This window comes from Vipera ursinii (genome assembly GCF_947247035.1).
Source record: "Vipera ursinii genome assembly, chromosome: 2".
In the NCBI taxonomy this organism is placed as follows: domain Eukaryota; kingdom Metazoa; phylum Chordata; class Lepidosauria; order Squamata; family Viperidae; genus Vipera; species Vipera ursinii.
Genome location: NC_139513.1, coordinates 27,904,217 through 27,919,918, shown reverse-complemented (window position 1 = coordinate 27,919,918; position 15,702 = coordinate 27,904,217). Strand labels below are relative to the sequence as shown.

The 15,702-nt window shown below is 42.2% G+C and overlaps 1 protein-coding gene across 1 annotated transcript in view; it reads right to left on the bottom strand.

Moving 5' to 3' along the window:
- Nucleotides 1-15,702, bottom strand: part of QARS1 (glutaminyl-tRNA synthetase 1) — a 32,684-nt gene continuing 16,982 nt past the window's right edge. Inside the window, exons 11-24 of the mRNA XM_083351281.1 lie at nt 14,694-14,793; nt 13,846-13,924; nt 13,531-13,639; nt 10,473-10,603; nt 9,536-9,628; nt 8,196-8,333; nt 8,008-8,095; nt 6,764-6,910; nt 6,563-6,667; nt 4,312-4,404; nt 2,525-2,652; nt 1,936-2,002; nt 1,193-1,318; nt 1-784 (exon numbers count right to left, since the gene is read on the bottom strand). Coding sequence (XP_083207407.1) covers nt 734-784; nt 1,193-1,318; nt 1,936-2,002; nt 2,525-2,652; nt 4,312-4,404; nt 6,563-6,667; nt 6,764-6,910; nt 8,008-8,095; nt 8,196-8,333; nt 9,536-9,628; nt 10,473-10,603; nt 13,531-13,639; nt 13,846-13,924; nt 14,694-14,793 — 1,455 coding nt within the window. The 3' untranslated portion in view covers nt 1-733. The remainder of the gene's footprint in view (nt 785-1,192; nt 1,319-1,935; nt 2,003-2,524; nt 2,653-4,311; nt 4,405-6,562; nt 6,668-6,763; nt 6,911-8,007; nt 8,096-8,195; nt 8,334-9,535; nt 9,629-10,472; nt 10,604-13,530; nt 13,640-13,845; nt 13,925-14,693; nt 14,794-15,702) is intronic.

The window sequence follows — 15,702 nt, the reverse complement described above, 5'->3', positions numbered from 1 at the left end:
TTGTTATCTGTACAAACACAAAAAATGTTTATATTCAACCTTGTATGTACTGAAAATATTATATTTATCTATTCTTGACAAAGGAGAATAACACTGGAAGAACGGAAGATCAAGGAAACATACTATTAATTAATATATTGATCATGGGATTATAGCAATTAATGTTTTTTTCAAATATATGAACCCAGACAACATGCTGTTTACTAAGCACTAAAGATTATCGCAAAAAATCAATAAAATATATTTAAAAAAACATGTAAATGTATTATAGAAAATGTGAGAATGGGCTTAATCAAGCTCAGTGTTAAATCTGGCTGGTGGCTTTGGAAGAAGAGGCAGGTGTTTCCTTCTTACCTGAAGATAAGAACAAGCTCCTTTTTTGCCACACATGTAGCATAAATGCTCTTGATTTTTGCCATGCAAAAGTTGACCATGCAAAGGGGAACATCAAAGGATGGCTGAACAACCTTGACTGCTATCCCATTGTCCTTCTTTTTCCCTCCACAATCTCCCATTCCACCATCATAAACACAGAATTTCTCCAAGCTCGTTTTTTTATTATGATGATTATTGATGCGCTCAATTGTGTACTCAGGATGTGTACTAAGGCAACAGTAGCATTACAGTAGAAAACTGTGCTTGGGCTGCATGCCCTCCTCCCCCTCCAGAGAAAGAGGAAGAAATAACCTCCGAGCAATTTTGTCTATGTTGAGAAATTATTAGGGAAACATCATCATGCTTTTCCTGGATCCTCCTTTAGGGTCACTGTCCGATTGAACACCAGCTGTAGAAGAAACAAAGGACATTAGTATCCTCTCCTCCATCTTCATGTCCATTTTAGAGAATGACCCTTCCTTCCTGCTCCTAAAACTTTGTAATGGGGGCGGGGGTGTCAGCAACCTACAGCCCATGGGCCAGAAGTGGCCTATAACCCATAACAATCTGGACCATGGTCCCCAAAAGAAACATACTGCAATCAACTGGCCCACAAGAATGAGGGAAGAGATAGCTTCATTGGCTCCTTCAGTGTGGGTGGAACAAGTCCCCTGCCTGGTGCTGGTGGGAGCGAACCGTTAGGCCCAGGCCAAATGGCAGTGGCAGCATGGCTTCTGGTTTCTACCCAGAGGAGAGTTACCAACCTCTGCTTTATGAGAAAGTCTCCCTCCAGTTCTTGCAACTTTGTGGAACCCACCTTTGCATTTGTGCTGTCAGGATCTACTGAAAAGTACCCCAGCCGCTCAAATTGAAATTTGGCGAATGGCTTGGCTCCGTAGACAGATCGATCCACCAGAGCCTCCTCAATCACATGAAGGGAATCCTGGAGGGGAAGAAAAAAAAAGGAAGACAAAGCTGAAGTTACAAGAATTTCTTTTTCTTCGCCGGCAGATTTACTTAAAGCTCTTCATCCCAACACGTTAAAATCTGCCACTTCTCTAAAGTCTTAACTCCTTATATCCATATTCTTTGTATCGATACTCTGGTATGTCTTCACTAGTACTGGTTATGTCTGACTTCTCAAGAAATTCACTTTAAATTAGGATGGGTGTCGGAGCAAGCAGACTCATTTTGATCAGCACGCTCCAATTCATAAATATTTCCAAACTCTCCTGTATATTCCTAGAATGGTTGCTGGCACCTAGTAAGATTCAAATTGAATTTTTTTTCTCTTCTGATTGAGCATGCAAATTTTTTGAGCATTATTTTTTTTAATCAATTCTTTTTCTCTCTGCTTTTATACCTGAATCTTGTTTTATTACAAACACAGAGTCCCTTTTTTTAATTGTTGCAATGTTCTACTTTTTGAATGACAAAAACCACACTTTCTTAATTGCAGTTTACTCTCTTCCTCACACTGAGGAACAGCAGTCGGGCTTTATCTTAAGTCTGCCCACCCAAATCCTACGTGTTAACAATTCTTCTTGGCCCAGAACTCACAGGATTGATATCACTCAGGAACCCTCCTGGCACTTCTGTGGAGTCTTCAGGATTCTTATGAAGGAACCTGCAAATCAAAGAGTTAAGATCGCTATTAGGATGAGAGCCAGTTTGGTTTAGTGGTAAAGGCACCAGGCTAGAAAGTAGGACACTGTGAGTTCAAGTTCTGCCTTAGCCATGAAAGCCAGCTGGGTGACTTTGAGCCAGTCACTCTTTCTCAGCCCAACCCACCTCACAGGATTGTTGTTGTTGTTGTGGGAAAAATAGGAGAAGGAAAATGTGTTGGATATTTTCGCCACCTTATTTGTGAAAATAATAAGGGCAATATGTAAATAAATAAAAATAAAATATTTTTTTAAGTAAAAGAAGAGACTTCTAAGTGACTTGCATGTGACTATCCTAAGCTTCTGGGGAACAATCAGGAATATGTGTAGTTAATTTGGGAAAGAGAAAGAGCTGAATTGAGACAAAGAAAAGTTAACTCCCATCTTCAAGGGCAAAATTCAGACAGAATTTCCACACCATAAGGAAGAGGCTGAGTTTAATATTACATCACCCTCACAAATGAGAACAGTTTAATAATACTCACAGCTGCTCATACTGGCGGACTTCACACACAAGAGGATCTGATACCCAGTGGATAAAGGCCTTGGGCTTCTCTGCTGCCTCTGACTTCGTGCAAGTCACTTCTAGCTCTTTTACATGTCCATTGGTGTCCTGGGCATAAACATGGAAGTTGTGATATTCTTGTTTCCATCTCAGGCTTCACAATCTCTCTTCTTCCTGGATGCCTTTGCTACCTACACTCTGCTCTGCCTCTGATTCAGAAGTTACATTTCTTGACTTTAAATAGTCATACTTCTATCGTTTGGCATCCCCCTTGCTATCCTCTTTAATTTACTATTTGGCAAAATAGTAGTCCTCAACTTATAACCATTCATTTTAACAAAGGTACAAAGTTACTACAGCTGGGAAAAAGTGACTTAAGGTCTGAACTCACATTTACAACTGTGATACCACCCCTGTAATCACATGACTGTAATAGGATCACTTGACAACCACATCACATTTACAATTAGTTGCAGGGTCCTGACATCACATGATCACCATTTACAATCTTTTTTGCCAATTTCCGGTAAAAATCGCCTATTGGGGAACTGGATTTGCTTAACAACTGCACAATTCAGAAAATGCTGTGGTGATTTACCTCAGGACTACCATAAAAATCATCATAAAATCAAGTACAAATTCTGGTCCCAGTTGTGGTCGTACGTTGAGGACTATCTGTATTTTTCCCCTCATTCTCATTTCTCCCCAACATTTTGGCTTATCTTTAAAACTGGAGAAAAAGAACTATCATTTATCAGATTGCAGTTACCACCAAGAAAGCCCTACTGTTTTCTGAGAAATAATGTATTATGTAAGATTTTTTTTATGTATTTGAGAAAGCAGTGACAACATCCATTTTCTTTTTTCCATCTTAAACTCAGGGCTAAAATATTCAGTGTAAGGAAGGAAAACGGAACACAAGTGGGGGTAGCTATCCAAAACTGTAAACATCTAGAGCTGTCATTATTAAATAGCCCCTCAAACACTGGAAATGAATATTCTTTTAGTACAACAGTGGGAATTGTCACTGATTCTATTATTAATATTATTGAGCATTAATAGTGTACGCACAAATTTATACATTTCGCAGATTTAAGCTGCCCAATTCTAAAATTATTCCAAGTAATTTGCATTTAGATTAGACAAATAATAGAGATAATCCTGGATTTACGACCATAATGAAGTCTGGCCATGATGGTCATAACTTGTGACAGTCATAAAGTAGATCATAATGTGACCGACCCAATTTGATAACCTTTTTTGTGGCAGTCGTTAAGCAAACCCCCCTGGTTGTTAAGTTAACCTGTGGTCATTAGGCAAACACCACAGCCATTAAGCGAATTCATTATGAGGTGTTTTTGCCAAAAACTGGAAGTAAATCTGGTTTTCAGCAAAAACATTGTAAACTGTGATCATGTGATACTGCAAATGGCCGTAAATGCAGGCTGGTTATTCAGCAGCTGAAACGTAGTCATGTGACCATGAGGGTGGAGACAGGAATAAGGTCGTAAGTACCTTTAGGGGAGGGGTCCTTCATAACTTTGAACAGTCAGTAAATGACCAGTTATCAGTCAAGAACTACCTGTAAAAAGCATCTAAGCATCCAGACAAACCACACATTTGAGAGGGTTGGTTTATGAAATTCACATGGATATGCGCCCTCTGATCCATTAATGGCCTTCAGGCCAGAAAAGATTTGACCACTCTGTCCTAGTCTATAGAAATGAAACTGGTGGTCTCTTAGAAGATGCTGTGAGCTCTACTCACCTTAATGATATTCTGAACAGCAATGACATAGCCAGAGTGCCTCAAACCTACTGGCTGACCCAGTGCTAAGCGCTTGTAGCCTTTATCTGGAACCTGTCAGAGAAGAAATATTAACATCAGCAGGGAACAAATGATAACAACAACAACAATAATAATAATAATAAGAACTAGTTGAAGGGACCTTGGAGGTCATCTAGTCCAACCCCCTGCTCAGGCAGGAAACCCTATACCATTTCAGACAAATGGCTGTCCAGTGTCTTCTTAAAAACTTCCAGTGAGGATGCCTGGGCCAGAAGAAAGCCTCCCAGTTCACTTCAGTTACCCAGAGGACAGCGGATGGCTTAACTCTTTAACCCCCAGCACTTCCAATGCTTTGAAAAGGCAAATTTTGTCTCAGCTGAGGATTTGCCCCATCCTGGAAATCCAGAAAAGTTATGATTTCTGATAGCATCTGACGGAAGTGAATATGACTAATATGATAGCAGAATAGCTGGCTATTCCCTTGGCAGTGATCAAGAACTTATACAAGTCTGTATTCCAACTAATACAGCATGCAGTTGCCTTCAGTTTCAAAGGGAGACAGCCAAATTTATATCATGATTTTTCTTTTCAAGTGGAAGTTAGAAAGATTGGGGGAAAATTTCCAGAGAAAGAAACCTAGAAGGGAAGTAAGCGAGAAATGGGAGATATCCCTTTTTAAATACGTTCTTATAATAAAGTCACATCCATGAAATGGTCAGTGGAATCCCAAGCCTTTTAAAATAAGAGGCTGCAGGACCTCAATCTATCCTTCAGCTCATTAACAATCCAGCATGACTCTGAGAGTAGAAAGTCCAAAGGAGCTATATTTGGGTCACATTCAGCAGGCTTTTTTGTTGTGGTTATAGGCATACTTTCACTAAAAGGCAAATAAACAAATAAATAAATGTGAGAATAAGTTGAGTCAGAGGAATTATTAGACAATAGAGCTGATTTCCTAGGAGGCTTAAATTAGGCACGAGAACCCTCTGTTGAAGATGCTCTAGGTCTGAAATTCTTGCGTGAAGAAGCAACCCAACAAGGCCTCTTCCAACTCTACGAATCTGGCTGTTCTGGCACCATAAATACAATCTTTCTTTCAAATATCTGAAGGCAGAAACTGCCAGAGCCAGAACAAAGTACACTGCAAATCATAAGAGCCAATATTTCATCAAGGAGAAATAAATTAATCTGCAATGCAGGCATGGCTCTCAGCCAGATACTGCGCAAACTACATACAATAAATATCAAGCAAAAAATAGCAAAAAGGGGCTGCACACAGCATATAAATGGCTTTTTAGACGTTCTTCAGAATGCAGGGGGGGACTATGCATGCTGCCATTGTCCCTGACACTCTCCAGGCATCCCCCTCTTGACGCCCCATTTCAGACTTTGAGATAAGAATGAAATTCCACTCGTGTTCCTCTTATAAAAAGTTGTGCCTGCGGTTACGTGGGAAGCAGTACTTTTATTCAGCCAAATACCAGTTGAAATTCTTCTGAGACTTTGCTGCTTAAACAGAGCAAAGTTTGTAAACTGAGAGCACCCCGTTGAGGCATTTAAGTGGAGTCCACTCTCCTTTGCGTCCTTAGGAGCTCCAAACAATGCCTGCATGAAGAGGGCTTCAGAGGCTTTGGATAAGCTGTGAATGACGATTACTTAAAATACTAGCACATTGCTTTTATTTATTTTTTAACTTTCAGGTGGCATGTCAAGAGCCATTCCTAAAGGAGGAGTGTGTAAGATACGGAAGTGGGCAGGACCAAACTAAGCCATTGATCCGATCCAACTTCTAGCCAATAGGTTGTAAGCTGGTGAAGATGCCTTCAATTTTGCAGTAGCTCCCCATTCCCAGTTCTACGTTAAACACAAGCATCCTCCTCTTCCATAACTCTTGTGTCTATAGGAAAAGGCAGGAAAGAAGAGAAGTGACGGGTGGAGCACAACTCTCTTCGTCCTTCAGCATGGGCCCTGCTGCTATCTGATAGAAGATGAACAATATTTGAAGGGAATTAGATTCCCTAACCCTTGAGATAAGGGATCCTTCCCCAAAACACAGTCTTACCTGGCCTGAAATTCTTTGGTGCAGAGGGAGTGAGTAATGTTCTCCAGTGAATCACAGAGGCAGTGTGTATAGTCATAGGTGGGATAAATGCACCTGTGATGCCAGAGAAAACCAAAAGCTCACTTCCAAAACTTTCAGTGGCTTCCGCAGTCTTTCTATTGGGCTCACCTCTCGGAAGTCACTTTGCTCAATATAGAGGGTTGGCTGGAATGGGACTTCATGGAAGCCTTTGGTCTCATCAGCAGGGAAATTGGGCGCAAGGATGCTTAAGGTCTAGAAGGAAGACAGAAGCACTGGGGTAGGTTCCAGGATAGATAGCTCATCTTTTCTTTCTCCATCCCATCCCACCCCAAAAGATCACTGGCTTACTTTGTGTGGTGCTGGGAAATTAGTGATGGTCACCCGTAGTGGTTCCAGGACGGCCATGGCACGGGGCGCCTGTTCATTCAGCACTTCCCGTACACACGCTTCCAGCATATGGGGCTCCGTGGTGCACTGGGCAACCGTTACACCCACCTGTTGGGGATGCAGAGTCAGCCAAAGAAAGCATCAGGAAATGTACCAACAAGCAGCTCGGAGGAGGTTGTCTAGGGGCTATATTTGCAACACGTTCTTGCCATGGCTTTTATCTTCTCTGCAATCAAGCAACTAATCTGTATCATATCTGTCTGCTGGAAATTCCCGAGTATGTGATTTAGTGTCTGGGGAGACAAAATCTATGAGGCTGACTGAAGTGGGAGGGAGGGAGGGAGGGAGGGAGGGAGGGAGGGAGGGAGGGAGGAAGGAAGGAAGGAAGGAAGGAAGGAAGGAAGGAAGGAAGGAAGGAAGGAAGGAAGGAAGGAAGGAAGGAAGGAAGGCCCTTGTGGTTGCTTAGTAACTTTCAATGGTATCAATCAGTTCCAAATTCTAAAACAGGTTCTCTCTCCCTCTCTCCCCCACTCTTTCTTGGATCGCACTGCCTTGGGCAATTGTCCCTAACCTAATATCATTGACCATGCTGGGCATAGTAGAAGGATCTGTAATCTAGAAGATCTGGTAGGCACTAGTTAGAAAAGGCTGTCTATACCAGTAGAATGAATTTGTTGAAGGTCATAAGGTGGGGATGTGGTCATAGTTTACATGGACATCACTTCCTTCTTTTCTTCTCCAAGTAGGACAACCAGAAAAGGCATACAGTTCTATCGTCAGGAGACTTTTCTCTTCAATTCAGACCAGAGACTTGCAGAGGAATCTAGAAATCAGACTACAGACTGCTCTCCCTGTTTCAATCCTATCCACTTTTATGACATCTAAAAGTAGGAATATTTTCAATGCCTCTTGGCTGTTCACACTGTATCCCACTATAACTGGGTCCCTAGAAGGCAATTAACGAAGGGACCTACAGAAGACAATTATGCTAAATACCATCACTGATGACATAGTTGTGGGCTTATCAAGCGATAGACAATCCAGGTTGAAATGATGTCCATTAAATCATGAGGCAAATGAATGAAGTTCATGAAGCAAATGTGCAATTGAAGTATAAGGGCAGAGATCAGGTTCTCTCTCTGTATTAATATCCTAGCCCACAGACAGACATCTGGCAGACTACTGGCTGAACATGGAATCTTTACCTTTGCACAGAAGTTGTTGATAGCCTCTGCTGGAAAACCTCGGCGCCGAAGAGCAGTCAAAGTAAAAAGTCTTGGGTCATCCCAGTCCCTGGAATGCCAACATCAACAATGAATATAACGACTGAACCTTAATTCTGCTGAATTCTGCCCACTCCACCACACCCCCAGGATCAAACCTGCCTCCTTACCTGACAGCCCCTGCCTCAACCAGGCGGATGATTTTACGCTTCGAGACCACCGTGTAAACGAGATTGAGACGTCCATATTCCCACTGCACTGGGCAGTAGACATCCAAGGCGTTGCAGAGCCAGAAATAGGAAGAACGTCTGTCAGGAAAGAGGAAAATGATGTTTTATGAGGTCACATTCAAGAAGTAGGATTGTGTCAGGACCCACCCCAATCCACGTCTTAGGAAAACAAAAACTCTTGGAGTCAGTTCTAGTCCAAAAGGAATTTTTACTAGGACACACTTGGTTGTGGAAATACAAGACAAGACTTAGTATTGTTTTACAAATTGAAACTTTATAAAGGGTTCCCGGTTCAACCCTGCTTCCCTCAACCCCATTTGGTCAGCCCCCATCATTTTACTTCATGTCATCCGACTCAATTTTGAAGATCATATAGGAGCCGTGACCAGCAAAGGAATTCTAAGAGTTGAAGTCCACAAGTCTTAAAGTTGCCAAGGTTTGAGGATCCCTGTTCTATGGTACAGGCACTTCTCAGGTTAAGAACATCAACTCACAGACAATCCCTACTTACAAACAAGCTGCCTGTCATTCAAAATGATGGATGGCTTTGTCCTTCCTTGAGCCAATGAACTGCTGAAGCTACACAATGTTTTCATGAACCGCTGAAGCCATGCATATTTAATATGCAGCCTGTTTTCAGTGGTTCACGGAAACATCGAGTAATTCGTTGGCTCAAGGAAGGAGAACATTGTCCACCATTGTTAGTAATTGGCACTGCAATGGAATGTACAAGTTCCAACTTACATACAAATCTGAGTTAAAGAGAGTTAGGACTGGAACTCACTCTTAACCTGGGAGCTGTCTGTATATTTATTTTTTATTTATTTTATTTTAATTCCATTTATATCCCGCCCTTCTCCGAAGAATCAGGGCGGCTTACAAGCTTAGCAGTATATGTTTTCAAACAAGAGCACTTTCTTGTGAAGGGCCCAGGAGCCAAAACTCAAAACGAGGGAAGATGAGACCTAGACAATTGTTTAAGGCTCATTAAAGCTGAGAAATAGAATTCTCCAGATAAGGGACATTAAAATGGCAAATTCTGCTTATGTTCAGGGAACTGAAAGAAACTACATGCGTAAGATGGAAACCTTCTAAACCTTTGGCAGTACTTGTGTCTATAGGAAAAGGCAGGAAAGAAGAGAAGTGACGGGTGGAGCACAACTCTCTTCGTCCTTCAGCATGGGCCCTGCTGCTATCTGATAGAAGATGAACAATATTTGAAGGGAATTAGATTCCCTAACCCTTGAGATAAGGGATCCTTCCCCAAAACACAGTCTTACCTGGCCTGAAATTCTTTGGTGCAGAGGGAGTGAGTAATGTTCTCCAGTGAATCACAGAGGCAGTGTGTATAGTCATAGGTGGGATAAATGCACCTGTGATGCCAGAGAAAACCAAAAGCTCACTTCCAAAACTTTCAGTGGCTTCCGCAGTCATCATATCCTCCTAGGAATACTTTTTTTTTTAGCATTGTTGGTCACTGACTTACAACAATTCTTGCAGTCACCGTTCGAAGTTACAACAAAAAAAAGTGATTTACGACCATTTTTGACACTTGCAACCTTTGCAGCGTCCCCACAATCACCTGATCAAAATTCGGATGCTTGGCAACTGGTTCGTATTTATGACAGTTGCGGTGTTCCAGGGTCATGTCATCAACCTTTCTGACAAGCAAAGTCGTTGGGGAAGCCAGATTCACTTAACCACCACGTTACTAATTTAACAACTGCAGCGATTCACTTGACTTGCCACTTCATTGTGGCAAGAAAGGTTGTAAAATGGGGCAAAACCCACTTAACAACCGTCTCACTTAGCAAAAGAAATTTTTAGCTCAATTGTGATCATAGGTTGAGGACTTCCTGTATTGTCCCTTAACATGCTTTCATATAATTTTCTTCCTGCAATTTTAATTGTTTAGGTGCAAAAATTGCACTTATCCTGAAGATGGTGGTGGGAGGCTATGCTCCTATCCGAGAAGTCCCAAAGACATTGGGGGTGGGGGGGAGGGGAGAGGGCAACTTGTTCCACCAATTCCAGACTCCAGCAATAACAACCAAGGCTTAATACCTCTGAAGCCACAGCCCAGGATTAAGCACTGGAGCACGTCCAACCCAATGACAACAAGGACAACTGCCTTACTTCACTAGTCAGAAAGAAAACTTCCACACTACCCAATCCCAGACCCAACAATGATCACACTAGACATCTAACCCCACATACCATTTGTCACCACTGCGGTGGTGTGGCGTATATTTAATGCGATAAGCAACAGGATCCATTTTTCCATCCTCCATCGTCATCTTCATGCGCAACGTGGCCTCTCCCTCTCCAAACTTTCCTTTGCGCATGTCCTGAAGAAATGTAACACAGACCAGAGTTTCAAATCACTCAGATAGGAAAACGGGTTTTTACTAAAGCCATTCCTTCTTCCCTAGAAGACGCACATTAGGCAGATGTCTAATGAAGGTGATGTACAGTGAGGGAAAAAATATTTGATTCCCTGCTGATTTTGTATGTTTGCCCACTAACAAAGAAATGACCAGTCTATAATTTTAATGATAGGTTTATTTTAACAGTGAGAGACAGAACAACAACAACAAAAATTCCAGAAAAAACGCATTTCAAAAAAAGTTATAAATTGATTTGCATTTGAATGAGTGAAGTATTTGACCCCTTTGCAAAACATGACTTAGTACTTGGTGGCAAAACCCCCGTTGGCAATCACAGAGGTCAGACGTTTCTTGTAGTTGGCCATCAGGTTTGCACACATCTCAGGAGGGATTTTGTCCCACTCCTCTTTGCAGATCCTCTCCAAGTCATTAAGGTTTTGAGGCTGACGTTTGGCAGCTCAAACCTTCAGCTCCCTCCACAGATTTTCTCTGGGATAAGGTCTGGAGACTGGCTAGGGCTAGGCTAAGACACTCCAGGACCTTAATGTGCTTCTTCTTGAGCCACTCCTTTGTTGCCTTGGCCATGTGTTTGACCACAACACTTTCACCCAGTTCTCCTCTGAATCATTCAGATGTTCATTGGCAAATTTCAGACGGGCCTGTACATGTGCTTTCTTGAGCAGGGGGACTTTGCGGGCGCTGCAGGATTTCAATCCTTCACAGCGTAGTGTGTTACCAATTGTTTTCCGATGACTATGATCCCAACTGCCTTGGGATCATTGACAAGATCCTCCCATGTAGTTCTGGGCTGATTCCTCAACATTTTCATGATCATTGAAACTCCACAAGGTGAGATCCTGCATGGAGCCTCAGAACGAGAGAGATTGACAGTTATTTTGTGTTTCTTCCATTTGCAAATAATCACACCAACTGTTGTCACCTTCTCACCAAGCTGTTTGGGGAAAGTCTTGTAGCCCATTCCAGCCTTGTGTAGGTCTACAAAGCTGTCCTTGACATCCTTGGACTGGTCTTGGCCATGGTGGAGAGTTTGGAATCTGACTGACTGATTGCTTCTGAGGACAGGTGTCTTTTATACAGGTAACAAGCTGAGATTAGGAGCACTCCCTTTAAAAGAGTGCTCCTAATCTCAGCTCATTTCCTGTATAAAAGACACCTGGGAGTCAGAAATCTTGCTGATTGATAGGGGATCAAATACTTATTTCACTCATTAAAATGCAAATCAATTTATAATTTTTTTGAAATGCATTTTTCTTGATTTTTGTGTTATTATTCTGTCTTTCACAGTTAAAATAAACCTATCATTAAGATTATTTGTTGTTGTTAGTTGCGAAGTCGTGTCCGACCCATCGCGACCCTATGGACAATGTTCCTCCAGGCCTTCCTGTCCTCTACCATCTTCTGGAGTCCATTTAAGCTCACGCCTACTGCTTCAGTGACTCCATCCAGCCACCTCATTCTCTGTCGTCCCCTTCTTCTATTGCCCTCAATCTTTCCCAGCATTAGGCTCTTCTCCAGTGAGTCCTTCCTTCTCATTAGATGGCCAAAGTATTTGAGTTTTAGCTTCAGGATCTGGCCTTCTAAGAGCAGTCAGGGTTGATCTCCTCTAGGACTGACCGGTTTATCATTAAGATTATAGACTGATCATTTCTTTGTCAGTGGGTAAACGTACAAAATCAGCAGGGGAATCAAATATTTTTTCCCCCTCACTGTAGTGATGTCACACAAAAGCTGGCACAAATCAGCCCTTTCTGATATGGGGAGGTTGGGCAAAATATGTTGGATAAAAATAAAAGTAAAATCATAGCCCCGCCCAGAGTTATCCTGTGGTAAGATGGACAGCTAACAAAATAGATGGATAGATGGATGGGTGCAAAAATAGACACAGAGAGATAGATAGAGAGATAATTAGTAATTTGTCACCAAATATCAGTGGCATGTTCTTGAGAAGTTCTGAGGGCCACAAAAACTGAATGCTACAGACAGCTCACGGGCTGTAATTTCTCTGATCTGATCTCTGTAATCTATTTCCAAAATAGACACCACAGTTCTGTGTATGGAATCAGTATCATGCAACCAAAATGAATACAAGTTGATACGTTTGATTGCAGTGCTGGAAAGAGTTGCGTCAGAGAATATGACACTTTGGGGCAAGGAAAGAGGCCTGGCAGAAGGAAATATGAAAAAGGCAGACACTAAAAAGAGCAGGGCAGTGAATATGACTACAGAAAGTGGAGGACAACACGTACATAACAGTGCTATTGATTTCTGGGAAAAAAACTGCCTCAATTTTTCCTGAGTCTTCATCAGACAGTACAGCATACTGGCTGTGAAAAATAGTTGTGAGGCAGTGTTCCTTCAAACACTGTAGCTCCAAATTGCGAGTGATTCCCCAACTAAGAGTCAGTTTGGTCTGGTGATTGAGGCACCAGGCTAGAACCAGGAGGCCAAGAGTTCTAATCCTGCTTTAGGCATGAAAGTTGACTGGGTGACTTTGGGCCAATCACCGGGCGACTTACTCCCGCCTTAGGCATGAAAGCCGGCTGAGTGATTTTTGGCCAGTCCTTCCCTCTCAGCACAACTCACCTAACCAGAGTTGTTGTGGTGGGGAAAATAGGAAGAAGAAGTAATAGGTACATTCGCCATCTTTGAGTTATTATTTATAAAAAAATAATAAAGGCAGGATAATAAACAAACAGGAGGGTCAGAAATATGAGGTTATGAAACATGAATAACAAAGAAGTTGATAACGCAGCCCTAATTCCTGCAAACAATATTGGTCCATCTTAGAACCCATTCTGAGAAGCCCTGGACATCCCCATGGTTTTTCCTTGACAGACAGGCCATCTTAGTGGATGCATACACCATACCTCAAAAAGAAGGAGGGACTCCTCAATTGGCCGGTCTCGCCATGGAGAAAGGGGTGGATTGTGTCCTTTGATTTCTTCCCCCTTCTGGTGACAAATATAAGCATGGCCTCTGGGAAAGGGGAAAAAAAAAGACATCAACTACAGAGAGAAGCAGTATGATCTGGGCAGGAAGGAATGACCGTGCACTACGGTCAGACATTTCTAATCCCCACTGTGAAAAAGGAAGATTAGAACAAAGGACACTTTGGGGGGAGTACACGAACAAGTTGAATGGACGCTTTTGCAGCATTTTTGATGCTGCCTGGGCCTCCTCACCTTTTAATGAGGTCCACTGCCAAGGCATACAACTCGTCAAAGTAGTCAGAGGCATGTGTCACTGCATACGGAGTGTATCCTAAGGGAAAACAATACTAAAGTGTGATAAGGCCGTATTTGATCAGTCCCATTGTCATAGAAAAAAGGCAAATTCAAGGCTTTTCAAGAAATTGCCCCCCCCCGCCCACAAAGGACTCTTTATGAAAAGGCCACCAGCACAAAAGGAGTCACCCAATTGCTGCACATAAGCCGGAAGGCCTGGTGTAAAATAGGGGTGGGGAATTATGGCCTTTGTATACTTGTGGACTTCAACTCCCAGAATTCCTGAGCCGGCTCTGCCGGCTCAGGAATTCTGGGAGCTGAAGTCCACAAGTCATAAAAGGGCCACAGCTCTCCACCTCTGGTGTAAAACATGGCAGCTTTCCTCAGCCTCAGGAAAAGCCAAGAGGTTTCCTTGCCATTTCATTTAAAAGAGCCTTGGTGGAGCAGTGGGCTAATGCCTCCTTAAGTAACACCAGCTGCCTGCAATTAGTGCAGGTTCGCATCCCACCAGGCTCAAGGTTGACTCAGCCTTCCATCCTTCCGAGGTAGGTAAAATGAGGACCCAGATTGTTGGGGGCCATTAAGCTGACTTTGTAATAATGCCGCTTGGGGGTGTGTGTGAAAGCCCTAATAAGCAGGCATATACATAGAATGAAGGCTACTGCTAAGCTTGTAAGCCGCCCTGAGTCTTCGGAGAAGGGCGGGATATAAATGTAATAATAAAAAAAAAACCTTAGGCCCATCCAGCAAATATAGCCTTTCGTCCCGCTCAGCACCTCTATCTCCCTTGCCCTGAGTTTCCATACCTAGCCACTCCACTATGTCTAGGATGCCTGTAAAATACTTCTCCTCTTCTTTTTCGGGGTTTGTGTCATCGTAACGCAGGAAGCAAATTCCACCGTTTGCCTGGTTGGGGGAGTGTAGGAATTAAAACAGCACAGTCAACCAGTCCCCTGGTTCATCAAAACACTTGTTTTTCTTCCCAAATGAGAGCAAGATTAGAGCACCATCAGAAAAACAATACTTCGATAAAATCACCAAACAATAAAATCACCATACAATATGGGGTCAAAGTAGGCAAAAACATAAATTACAATCCGTTCACTCTTCCAGAAAAACCATCAGCCACTATTGCTTCAGGCTATCTTCCAAGATGCTTTACTGAACTTTTGTGAGCCCAAAGAAAGTTGAATTCATCCCATTCCCCCCACCCCACCCCCTTGCAATTGGGGGAATGGGGGAAATTACCCAACATCCAACCTTAATTTGTACATTTCCTGCATCGTGGTTGTGTAACTATTAACTGTGAATTAAAAGAAAGTCTTGTGATTTCAACACGTCAGCAAAACAATCCAGGACTTTTCATTATCATTTGTTGCTTTCGAAAGTTGCTAAACTGTGCGTAACAAGATGGAACTGGAAAAAAAGTTAAATTAAACCTTGGTGACCTTTTCTCCCAGACAAAAAAAGAAGGAAATGTATAAGGACCAGGCTTCCTATAAGCTTATCAAGATAGCATTAAAGATTTGCTTAGCTCTAAATGTGAAGCTATATTTATTATGTATTTATTACATTTATATTTCACCCATCCCATTGTTTTCATGTAATTTATCTGAAATCTTTAGATTTAATTAGTCTCCTTTCAGATTAGTAGATATTAGCAACTATGTAATATAGTGGAGGCCAAAGACTGGTACACACCTAGTTACAGTGGTGGGATTCTAATATGTGAACAATCGGTTCTCTGTGGATGCTGTTTCCGGAAGTCCATTCTGGGCCTGGGCAACAAAAAATTAGCTATCGGTTCTGCTGAAC